We start from the raw sequence: 12960 nt of genomic DNA, 5'->3' as shown, positions 1-12960 counted from the left end.
TAGGATGAACTTGTCCGGTTGCTACCGTTGCCATGACCTGCTTGGTTGATTTAGGATGAACTTGTCCGGTTGTTAACGTTGCCATGAACTGCTTGTCTGATTTAGGATGTACATTGATGTGTGTAGGACTCCTTCTGCGATGAGTTTAGCCAGGCGCTTGTCTGCGTTGGGGATTCACAGATCCCTTCCCAGGTTCCCGATTCGCAGCCCACGTTCGAGTCCAAGGTCACCCCTCTGCCCGTGTCTGACCTGGTGGCTCAGGTAGCGGCAGAGGTGGCTGCTAGGTTGGCCAGCACTAAGAAGAACAAGAACCACGGGGAAGTGGAGAAGGCCCTGAAGTCCGGGCAGGAAAGGAATGCCACCATGAAATGGCTTCCATTCATGTTCAGCTTCGTGTTGGAGAAGATGTGTGGCTTGATCCAGAGCGGGGTGCGTACTGACAAAGGCTTCAGGAAGTCCATCTGAGTTCCGTGGCTAAGGGCCTAGCTGAGCACTGTGGTGTCTCCGTCTGCTCCACTCAGGTGTACAACCACCTGAGGAAGTGGAGGCAGAGGTGGCTCACCATTAGCAGGCTCTGCGATCTAAGCGGTGCTCAGTGGTGCGAGGACACCAAGTCCATCGTCCTTGAGGGTGAGCACTACTGCGGGCACGTCGCGGTGAGCACCTCAATAACTCAGTCCTCCTCACTAACTTTTGTGATCAGCCACGAGCACAACTAACATCATTGTCCCTTCGTATCGTAGGATCACCCAAAGGACGCGGAGTTCCTCAATGTGCCCATCGCCAACTACGACGAGATGCACACCATCTTCTCCTTCGGCCTCGCCACCGGCAAGTACGCCATGGGATCCAGTGAGCCCCTGCGCTCTGCTGCCCCTGCACCTGAGGATGCTGATACCCAGGAGTCCGATACGGTGAACCTCGATGCTGACAAGCCAGCCGACGCGCCTGAGAAGCCGACCGCCGGCAAGAGGAAGAGAGGTGCCTTCGCGGACGAACAAGCCCACGGACATGCACCCTGACCTGTACAATGCGGTCATGGACATGATTGGCTTCGCCGAGGATGATCTGATGGCCGCCCTCGGCCACCTAGTCGACCACAAGGCCCAAGGATCCAGCTTCGTCGGCATGATCCAGCCACACCACATCCTCTGGCTGAGGAACTACCTTGGCAAGTACCACGACAAGGTGTAGTGGTGCCCTTAAGGGGGTGGTTCAGGGATGCATGCATGGAGATGGTGATGATGATGATGATGTGATGATGTATATTCTGGCAGTAGCTAGGATGAAAACATTTGGCCCCTTTTGTAAGTATGATGAGGTGGTATATACTAACCCCTCAGGCCATGGTGAACTTTGCGGTGTTCTGTTGAGACACCCATTTTTGTTGTGGTGGTATGACGACACCACGGTAGTGTAGGATAAACTTCTGATTGACTTTTGGAATGATATGCATGCCCCTGTTAGTTTCAGATTTGCTGTCAACACTTGTCTTGTTCTATTGCTCATTTCTGCATTGATTCATTGTTGTGATTGCTAACTTCTTCTTATGCCATTCTAGTGGTATGTGGTATTTCGCGGGCGGGTTCGAGGAATCTACAGCTCATGGAGAGTCTGTCAAGATCAGGTCAATGACTACTCCAACAACAGCTACCGAGGATATGCAACATTGGAGGAGGCACATCAAGAGTACCTCACCTACCTGGAAGAGGAGCTCCTGGAAGACCAGGCCATCGATGATGAAGTGCCATTAGCACAGTTGCCGCCGGAGGAAGTACATGCTCTACAAGGAGCACCACCGGAGGTACGTTCCAACCGAGTCAAAGATTACATCATCGTCTTCCTCATCGTGGTGATCGTGATGATCGTGTTTGTCTAAGTGGTGTATGATCGTATGTAATAGGTCATGGCATGGTAATCTCACCCTATTTGAATTGTGGTAAGGATATGAAACTGTGATTTGAGCAACCAAACAGCTGATTCATGTTTTCCTCCGTGCGAGATGAGCTGAACACGGACAACCAAACGATGGGGCCTGGGTTCCTTCTCCGGCGCGCAAAAGACCCACAGGCTACCAAACAACCCACCGAAAGTGGCCCATGGCCTGTTCTCAATGCGCAATGCCTCCCATCTTGCTGCGCCAGGCAACCAAACGCACCCATGGCATCACAATCCCATCACGCATCGCCGCGAGCATGTCTTCTGCTTGTATGGAATGAAGTACTTACTCCCTCTGTCTAAAGTAAGTGTCCCAACTTTTTTTAAGATACAAATATACCTATAACTAAAATAGATCTAGATACATCCGTATCTAGATAAAAATGAGACACTTATATTTGGACATAGGTAAGTATTAAATGGATGCTACATTCACCACTGCAGATTTTTGAAATTCTGCACATACAGCTTCTTACAAACAATTAGCTGCAACATATCAATGAACGAGCCTTGCAAAAGTTTTGGTGCCGCTGGAACCAAATTAAGTAGACAAAGAGTAAACTGTAGCTAAAAGCATCAAACTTCATGAACTCATCCTTATCATTTAAATACATTTTCCTTGGGATATACTGCACAAAGAGCTAGAGCTAGATAGCAAGAAAACCAACAGAAATTAACAGCCATATTGGACGGTAACCTAGTTCGCTATCTATTTGGTAAGGCTAACAAACAAAGCAAATCGGGGAGGTAATTTACAAGAAGATACAACAGTCTGTTAGGACCTAGAAATAGCCAGGCGCTGGCATGTCATCATCCCAGAGCTCTCCTAATTCGCTCATCAGAAAACCTTCGTCCATCTCAGTTGACTCCTCGAGCATAATTTCTTGCATAGGCTGTCACATTAACAAAAAAAAAAAAGAGTAAGCCTCCATTAAGAAAAGAAGGGAAACGTCAATTTTCTTTTCACCCGTCAAACTATCGCAGGAGTGTAGACTTCGTAGCCCCAGCTCCCAAACCAGACAAATCAGATCCACATTTATCAAAACCGCTTAGTTATGGGTCTGCTTTGTCTGGTTATACAGCTGAGGGCTAAAATCTAGACTCTGGCAACAGTTGAGGAGGTGAAAACTGTATTGCTTTCTTAGAGAAAATGCCTAATTGTTCAGCATCACTCTAAAACTTTAATATTGGTGCCAAAAGGATGGGAAAACTGGTCCTACCTGGGATTCCTGCATTTTTGTTACGACGGTCAGAATCCTCTGATACTGGTCCCGAGCATCAGGGTACTGAACCATGGACTTCACTCTGGCAAGAGCTCTCTGCAGCCTTTCTTCAGTTTGCTTGCGTCCTTCTTGCAAGAAATTATAGTCATCCTCAGCAGGTTTATTTGAGGTCACATCGACACTGCTGCTGCTACTAGTGCTGGCTGTTGCAGCTTCTGTAGACCGAAACCCACGTAACCCAGCCCCTCGCCGCCTCCAGCGCAATATAACCTTCTCCACTATCCCAACAGACCAAATTATTTTGCGATAATGCTTTCTTACTTGGTGACCTCGCACATGAGCCTAGCCAGTACAAAACATAGCAACGCTGAGAAAATTAGTTCATAATAATGATAGCATCAAGAATAAGAAATGTTTGACGAAGCACGATGGCTGTTAGAATGTCATCACATGATATCCTGTCCTAGAGACTAGGTAGTCGGAGAGAAAAGGTTTAGCTCATTTTTCATTCAATTACCATTACATGATTTTCAAATGATATGGTCATAGTTGAAACATTTTAGTATTGCCAAAAATTCAGTAGAAAAAAAATCTGATCTAATAGTATATTAATATGGAGCGTTCAGATTTCTAACAAAAATCGTTGGGATATTGTTTCAATAGATCATATTCATACCTGGATCTTGACAATTCGCTGTCTAATAAGAAGAAATTCCTTCCTTCCCTTCCATCCGCGAAATTTGTTTTGTATTCGAGTTGCAGCAGCAACATGCATGGGATCGAGCTGGCCTGCTTTAGATGGTTTGTAAGACAAGAGTGACATGGCACGTTCATCTGAGATCACACCATTTTCATCCTCATACTGAACTGCTTGCTTTCTCTGAAAGGACTGCACCCTGAATACTTGATATATCCGAGCAGCAGCTTGGGCAGCGTTCCGCACAGCACCTAGTGAATCTCCCATCGATCCAGCCTGAAGACCTTCACCTGCCGACGTTGAGACAGTTCTTCCGGTAACATCTCCAATACTGGGTAGACCAGATATTTCTGATGCATTGCTACCCATAGCTTCCTTTAGATTGAGGGTCTGAAGATGGCTTGTTAAAGAAAACTCTGCCAGGAAACCAGAAATTCCCCTGTGCCCATTAACTGATGCAAGATCAGATGGTGTGCTTCCTGAAGGGAAATCAGGCCTTGGATCTGTCACAGCTCCAGGAGCCGCACCTAGTGCTATAAGAGCAACAACTGTCCTCTCTCTGCAAAACAAGCCAAACAAGTTCAATACATATTTTGTGCAAATGAAAAATATCAGCCTCAGAAGAACTTACCTGCCACAGAATGCAGCCCAGTGAAGTGCAGTCCATCCATGAACATCTCTGAAATTTATATTTACACCAGCAGTTATTGTTGGCCTTATTGCCCAATCATATCCTAGAGCAGCTGCCATATGAAGAACACCCTGCCCCTCCTCATCTAGCACACTGGGACCTTTGCCACCATCTCCTGCTTTATGGAGAAGCCAGATATGCAGCTTCTCTTTGATACAGTTCTCAAGGAACTGATCCTGTGTATCATCATTGACAAGCTCATTATTATCATCAGCCAACTTTAGCAACTCAGACCACGGGTCATTATTCATCATTAATGGGTTTATCCTCTTGTTCAAATCAATCAATTCCTTTGTGGGGTTAGATAGAGCTGCCTGGAACTCATCTTGCTCATCTTGCGCCAAAGACAATAATTTATCAAGACGCATCTGGAGATATGTTTTGTTTGTAGCACCGTGTGGACTTGGAGCATCCATGTATTGGGAATCACTTGGTCGATATTCAAACTCCCGTACTTCACTGCAGGCCAACCTGTTGGAGCAAGTCACATAAAAAGGGACCCTGCCAGGTTTGTGTGAGGGAGAATAACACCTGAGAGTCCCGTCTGCTAAAATCTCTGCTGGAACTTCGACTTCTCCAAACATACATGACCACTTGAAGTTTGTAACTTCATGGGAAGTTAGGAATCTACCCGTAACAAGAACCTGCATGATATAAGATTTTTTGTAAGCAAAACACTAACTCACTCTGAGACACCTGGACAGTTCTATGAAGTATGACACTCGTAAGACTTTCAGGATTGAGAAGCAGGAAGGAGAAGTTTAATGACATACCCTAGTCTTTGAACCTGCATATGTCCAGCTTGGAGAAAAATCAATTATACTAAACAGCTGATCTTGTGCAAGCATTGGGTCCAGAGTAAACTGATCCAACTGATCACGGCTTGATGATCCAATGATACTGTCAGCATCTTCACTGTTCCAGTACAATCCAGAGCTGGACTTAACTTGGGAATCGTCTACTTCAGCAAGTTCTTTACTCATCCATCTAGTAAAACTATCACTTTTCTTAAAGCTGTCCTTTAGGATGTCAGAAAGACTAGACGATTGAGTTTTCAGGAGAGGGAAGTTCATGGTTTCCTCCAAAAATTTATTGTTTTGTTGGAAATTTTCCACTGTAGCAAATGTACCTTGAGTAGCACTTGGAAGCTGAAATTCAGTAGCTTCACATGTGAGTACCATTACCAAATTCAAGATAGGCAATAATAGTATAATTTTTTTAGACAGTAGTTGTATAATAGCAGTAGGATGAAGTTCACGCAGATGCAATTATCACAGTGTGCAAAATAACCAACAAGATAAATCAGAAGACATATAATACTCCCTCCATCCAATGAATCATGTCTTAACTTTGTCTAAATGTCTAGATACACCTAAATTTAGAAAAGGTTGAGACATGTTTCATGGGATGGAGAGAGCACCATAGATTCATACTTCAACAACACTAGGTAACCGAAAGGTTGGAGATTCAAACATGGTATGCTCTATTAGGTCTGCAATGTCACTGCGGCTCTACAGTTTAGCATTTTTTCCCCTACAAGTCCATTTTCTTATTGATGTTTCCCTACTTTAATAATTAATAATATATATATGTGAGGCACTTTGTGGCATTATTGCACTTCCAGTCTGCCACTATCTGTTAGAGAAAGATATGCTCCTGACTGAATTTTGAAAACCATATTCCATTTCAGAAATTAGCACTTAGGTTACTTTGCAAAAAAAATGTTCGTTAATAAAAGTGAAAATATCATTGATTACGAAATCATGTGCATTTTAATTTTAACCCAAACACATCAATATTCTGATTATGGGGAAACAATATACATCCTATTTTGCAAAATTCAGAATCAATCCGGTCTAAGAGTACAGGTTGACATAACAGATCAACACACTCTCAAGGGCAGTAGGAGATTTACATGAATAAAAAAGTAAATAATGTTGAAAGTTCACGCTTTTGTTTTTCTATTATTGGTTATGAAATGCACATATGAATAACAGCATGTAACTCCAAACTTCTTGCCTCATATATTTGCTAGCTAGCGTCATAGTGTGTGCTAACTGGATATCAGCTGCATACCATCAAGAATTATTCTACATGGGGATAACGAAGATAGAGATGGCTACAACTTGTACCATCAGAGAACATTAATATGTGATATAGTATATTGGCCTGCAGGAGTGTATAATCATACCTGCAATAGTGGTTCTCCATCAGTGTCTGCATGAACATCATCCTTGATACCCAGCCCATTACTATATACTTCATCAAAAGAGAAAGATTCGATGCCAGGGCCATCTGTAAAAGGATACTGCTCAGGGGAAACATGAGATTGGTATGGAGGCAATTGATGGATCCCTTCATCCGGTTTCGTCATTTCGTTCCATGATGACAGATCAAATCGACTACTAGGTTCATTGAATGCAATTCCAAAACTGGACTCGTTTGGAATCACAGGTAAGTTATCTTGGTAATGAGAATAGAAGCTTGTATTAGGTGCTGTAGCCTGTAATCCTTGATGATCACCTAAACATTGGTAGCAAACAAAGTCACAAATCCATCCAACTTAGGTTAAATAACCAGAATAAATTATTTTAGTGGTACATACCTACAGAAGACGCAGAAACACATGAGCTGAAAACAGAAGCATCAATTACGGATCCACCTCCATTTTCATGCTGCTGGATCCCAGAGATAGAGTGGTATCCGGTTCCTCCCGAATAAATATCTGCTGCACCGAATTTTGCTTTAGATACGCTGTGCATAATTGGAATAGTATCAGTGAACTATTCAACTGGACTTCACGCAGAACAGAACAAGATGACCAAACAGTCCTACCTGATTCTGCCTCGTATTCAGAGGCGTGTCCGCTAAGTGAGCTTTCACCATCTGTAGTTTGTGAAGGCAAGTGGCTTGAAGGGCTATCCACACGAGCTCCTTCTAGCATGTTATAATGCACCCTAGTACGAGAACTTGATTTTCCAGCCTAATGTTGATATGCACATACGAGGACAATGAGATTCTAAGCGACTTATTGCAGGAAGAAAAACCTTTATCCACAAGAATACGGCAATGGTGACTTCCATCCAGAGTTTGAATCCAAAACAGCAAAAGAAAGAAGCAGGTCCAGTAAAAACGGCAAGCTAACATAAATAGGGGTTTCCAAAATAGGTTGAGTAGGTTCTTATATTATGGTAAAACAAATCAATGTAACATGTTCAGATCAGTATGTTTATCGTGAGATTTAGTGTCCTCCAGGACATATACAAGCATAAATGCATAATATTCTAACAAATCTCGTTACCAATTGCATTATCAACAATTTCTGACAAGACCACCTAATAATCAAGGATCCATCACTTAACATATCACAGCGCTAAAGCTGTTTGTTTTATATAATTGCCTGATTCCTGGTTTAACACAAGAATCAAGCTCAAAAAACACCAAGGCCAGTAAGGTATACAAATAAAACTATGATATCCCAAAACTGAAACTACAAATGCGTGATTCCTATCACAAAAGAGCAGTATACTGGAACCAATAAGGTCATCGATGCACTGTACTTAACATGAAGCTCCTACAGAGTCGCATGTGGATTGCTCAAATCCAGATATAAGGTAAACAAGTAGTGAACAATATTCAACCATAGAAGGATTAGGTATAACCTTGAGTTCGAGATAATGTACAAGGACAATGTGCATGAACTCCCTGCAAAACCAACGTAGGATTGCTTAATGCGCTGTATAGTATTTGTAAATTGTGTGCCTGCGTGTAGGCTCCATACAGGCATACATGATGCACATGCCATGAGTTGTTCATGAAATGAAAATTTTGCAATATTACCAAAGAAGAATGGATTGAAGTATTCCACTTACTCCTCCAGCATCCAATAACTCCTCCTCTGGAAGTTTATATTCTCTTCCCCGTGAGCATAGTAGCAGTGAAGCACATCAATGCTTCCACACTAGATTTATATACAGAAGTATCAGTTCTTTTGACTCCATATACATGTGATGCAGGATGACTAGCATATGAACCCTTAGAAGAATATTGCAAGATATTACAGAAATAAGTACTACCAATATGACTTTACTTACTTTTAACCTTTCATGGGCTTCTTTGACAGTCTTTCCATCCTTTTTCTTCCTCCAATTATGGCCATCCTTCCTAAAATATCTCAATACCTTCCGATCAAATAAGAAAAGCGAACCACCTAAAGCCAGAGATAAGGATATTGGTTAGATACATTTGAGCCTTAAATTGAATGTTTAGATATAGTTCATTAGCTCATGCACATGTTTAACTGAGGACATAGGGTCAGGTGCGGAGATATTAGTAAAAATGAAATGTTCAAATCAAAGTCATGGCAGATCTAGAGGCAAAATGCCATCCATGAAAGACAAAAACATGGTATCAACAAAAGCTTGAAGGATCCCGCTACAGAAAGCACAAAACAGGGTCCTTAGCATGAGATAGTGCATTAATCCCATAGCGACCTTTTTATCCTGATACCAGTAAAATTATCAGTTGGGCATATATTACCCTAACCGCATAGTAGCACGAACGAAGATCGCAATCTCTTGCATGAGGGGCTGCTCATACAGACAGCAGCCCATGAGCGTCGTGCTCGCTTAAACTAGCTGCATCACATGATTGGCCGGTGGGAGCAGTGATGGGATTACTTAGTTTATGCTTCTGATATCACTATTTTTTATCACCAGGGATTGGCATACGTTGTTTCGCTTTACGTCGCTGCTCCTCTTGTTTAATCGGCATGAGATTCAAAAGGCCCCCGATCGACCAATCTCTAATCCTGTCGTTGCGGATCAATTTTTCAGAGATGAGCCATTCCATCTCCTAATTAACACCAAAAGCCACGCACTATCATCTTGACCCTGCAGCAGCCAAATACATAATGCATTTACCCGCAGGGAGAAAGCTCCCGAGTTCCTTTCTTTCTCAGTAGACTTTGCTGCTGCATATCTCGATTCCCCCCTTTATTTTCTCTTTTCTTCCTGAAGCCCTGAAAACTTATTTACAACTTGACCTAGCTAATCTTGATCCCTAAGAGCTAGTGGACTTTAGATATGTAGAGGAGTCCACATGCATCTAGATGCATATGCATTGCTAATTAATTTGGCTACTAGTGTCTTATGGTCTGCTGCATTGGTGCCTCGAAGCTAGTATATTTCTGAAAACAAATATCTGTATGAGTTTGGGTGGTATTTTGTTGTGTTTATCAAGGAATTGCATCAGCAATCTCCAGCACAACTGTCCAAGGTCCAGCAGCAACAATAGTGGACCCAGAGGCTTAACCATATGGTTCAAAGTAGTTACACTAAAGATTCAATCATGCTCTTGTATCGGTAGATGGAATTACAGCCTGGCAGGCTACAAGGATATGCTCAAATTTACACCTGACATACTAAAACGGAAAGAAAATATCATAAAATTCTCACACTTTCGAGAAAACTTTTATTCTCGCCAAGTTATGAAGTGAGCACCAATTTCCAAGTTATCAAATCAATAACAACTCTCAAGTTAAACAACATGGCTTTGGTTTTATGTCTTCCCAAAAGGAAAGTTAATTTTCAAAAACTAAAAACATATAATCAACCAGCAGCAGTGTTGAGCAGAAAATAGGGGTCGTACTTGCAGGCATAGTTGGTGGCTCTGGAGCTATACGGAAGTTTTTGTAGTTCTTCAGTATTTCGCAGATCTCAGCCGGGCGTAACCATCGCTGTTGAGCTTCCTTCAGTATCTGGTCCATGTCTGTTCAGAAACCGTTGAAATGTAGAGTTAGAGAGTTCATAGACTAGTGAGTTTAAAAAACATTCGATGAAACTGTCATCGGTGTTGCTTCCCAATCTTAACAAAATAAAGCATGCATCATCGTCATCAAAAATCGCTTGCAGAATTCAATTTCATATTTAAGGTTCTTGTGGACACATGACTGGAACACCGATTTCTATCAGAGAACCTGGAAAACTCTTAGGAGTTCCAACTTGAGCACCTAATTTCAAGCACGGAGTCATTCCAACTTCCGAAAATCGCGAAACTGACTTCGGTCCAAACCCAAAAGCGGGAGGACAATAGAAGGGGTATTTTCACACATGTGAAGCAGAGCTCCTAATAAAGAACTCAGGGCACCAGGAATTCACCTCCAGAACACTGAAACCGCACGCAAGTTCCCAATTATTTCCACTAGCCGGTACAGCTTCCGGTGGTTCCACTCCCAGGACACCCAGCGCCGCCAGTGACCAAACTGAACTCCCCACTTCGCACCACCATCACTCCCGTTTCCGCGGGCACGAAGCGACCAAAAATCACAACGACTACGCCAACAGAAACACGGAATTCTCCTGAATTAATTCGCGCCGGCCAACTTCCGTGACCTCCAAAATCGGCCCGAACTGAGCACAGCCGACGATTCCCCGACTAAGCAACGATTTCTAGTTCCACGCCACAAGCTCCGATCCCCACACGCAACGGGGGAAGCAAAACCAAAACAAAGACCGAGGCGTTGACCAGAGCCAGCCACCCGAAGCGGGGCAGGCAGGCGGATCAAAACGAACCAACAACAAAAAAAACCCTAAGAAGAATCACCAAGGCGGGTAGCCTCACCTAGCTGCGGCGCGATCGCGTAGCGCCGCCCCTCGGCCATGGCCCAGCACGGCGCCGCGTGCACCGCCGCGAAATCCGCCGAGCAGGGAACCTCTCTGCGGGCGATCCGAGCGGCGCGAGCTCTCCCGATCGAGGGTTTTGGGTGGCGAGATGCGGTTTAGCCGACAGAATTGGCGAGGAGGCGAGCGGGGAAAGGGAAACAACTGGACAGCCAGCGGCGACGGCTTAGAAAGGAAGAGGAAGGCGACTGCGCGGGGCGGGGAAATGTCGGTTTTGCCCCTCGCGTTGATTAGTTTCCTTTTTTAATTAGGGGGTTTGGGAGGCCGTGATGGGGCGATCTGGGCCGTCCGTTATTGGTTGGTGGTGCGTCATCACGGTAGTAGGTGAATGCGTCAAACGTTCATTCAGCTAATACAAGCCCTCCAAGGAGGCCGGACCACTCGGGTGGAGGTGAGGCGCCACCGCCTCCCTCGCCGCCGGTGGACGCCGCAGTATCTGTCCCGCGAACGGATCCGCCTCGATCCCCGTCGGTGGATCCACGGTCTCCACCACCTCCGCCCGCCTCCCTTCTCCTGGTGGACGCCGGACCTGTGCTTCTCAGGCGACCGCCTCCATCCCGGTCGGTGGTGGGCTCCGCAGTCTCCACTCCCTCCGCCACTTCTCCTGTGGGAAGGCTCAGCCTCCGTTCAGTCCACCAGAGAAACCCACACGTGAGAAAAGGGAAAAGGAGGGAGCGATTCAGCAGCATGGGAAAATATGTAAACGAAGCCTCTAGAAACTGCAGAAAAAGGACACGTATGCAAAAGGAAGAAAAGAACGTGTCATACACCGAAGGTAACCCACCGCTGTAAACAACAGCCCCACAGTGACCGGAAGAGATCGGTAACCGGTAATACATCCCGCAAAAAAAGCTGAGAATAGATCGACTGAATCAATGAGGAGGGAAAAAATATTTACGTGTCGATCTATGATTGGAGTAGGTAGAGGATAAATAGTCTATGAACAGTGCCCCAATAAATATGAGGTGTGTTAAATTGATCAACTTTTATATAGGGTATAAATCTGTCAGCTTTGTTGCGAGTGTAGTAGAATACTCCCACCTCTTGTGCCGGTGCCCTGCATATTTTGCATTTACACGTATTTTAGAACTGTTTCAGTAAACTACTTGCTTTGATCTAATTACATCATTGTAAGGGCTCCTTTGATTCATAGGACGTGTAAAGAAATAGTGTTGGAATTAGATTCTATGGAAAAAATTTCTATACAAGTTGTTTGATTCATAGGAACACATCCTATAGGAACTCATCCTATAGAAATCTTGTAGTGTACATCTTATAAGAAAAAAACATTAGATCATATCTCATGAAAAATTCCTTTGCTACAATCAAACGCACTCCATCTTTCCATAGGATTCACATAGACATAACATCTCAATCCTATGTTTTTCCTATTCATATGTTTTTTTCTATCGGCCAGCCATACGGCGGTGAATCCGTTCCCGGGCCTTGTACACACCGCCCGTCACACTATAGGAGTTGGCCATGTTAGAAGTCATTACCCTTAACCGTAAAGAGGGGGATGACTAAGACTAGACTCGCGACTGAAGTGAAGTCGTAACAAGGTAGCCGTACTGGAAGGTGCGGCTGGATCACCTCCTTTTTCAGGGAGAGCTAATGCTTATGCTTATTGGGTATTTTGGTTTGACACTTATTCACGCCAAAAAAGAAGGCACGATCTAGGCTAAACTTAGATATGGAAGTCTTCTAAGACCAAGCTCTTGAATCAAAGGA

General features: G+C 44.0%; 1 protein-coding gene across 1 annotated transcript; it reads right to left on the bottom strand.

The window, feature by feature from the left end:
• Positions 1 to 2500: 2500 nt before the first annotated feature.
• Positions 2501 to 11341, bottom strand: LOC127297057 (calmodulin-binding transcription activator 3). The gene is made up of 13 exons (XM_051327310.2): positions 11171 to 11341; positions 10199 to 10318; positions 8644 to 8759; positions 8422 to 8510; positions 8212 to 8254; positions 7385 to 7532; positions 7155 to 7274; positions 6741 to 7072; positions 5323 to 5697; positions 4490 to 5193; positions 3838 to 4417; positions 3159 to 3503; positions 2501 to 2831 (listed from the first exon to the last, which is right to left on the bottom strand). Exons 1-13 carry the CDS (start codon positions 11208 to 11210, stop codon positions 2721 to 2723), a joined length of 3123 nt encoding a protein of 1040 aa, XP_051183270.1. The 5' UTR covers positions 11211 to 11341; the 3' UTR covers positions 2501 to 2720.
• Positions 11342 to 12960: the final 1619 nt, after the last annotated feature.

Source organism: Lolium perenne, chromosome 4, assembly GCF_019359855.2.
Source record: "Lolium perenne isolate Kyuss_39 chromosome 4, Kyuss_2.0, whole genome shotgun sequence".
Lineage (NCBI taxonomy): Eukaryota > Viridiplantae > Streptophyta > Magnoliopsida > Poales > Poaceae > Lolium > Lolium perenne.
Note: the sequence above shows the minus strand (reverse complement) of the source record. Positions and strands in the feature narration are given on the sequence as shown.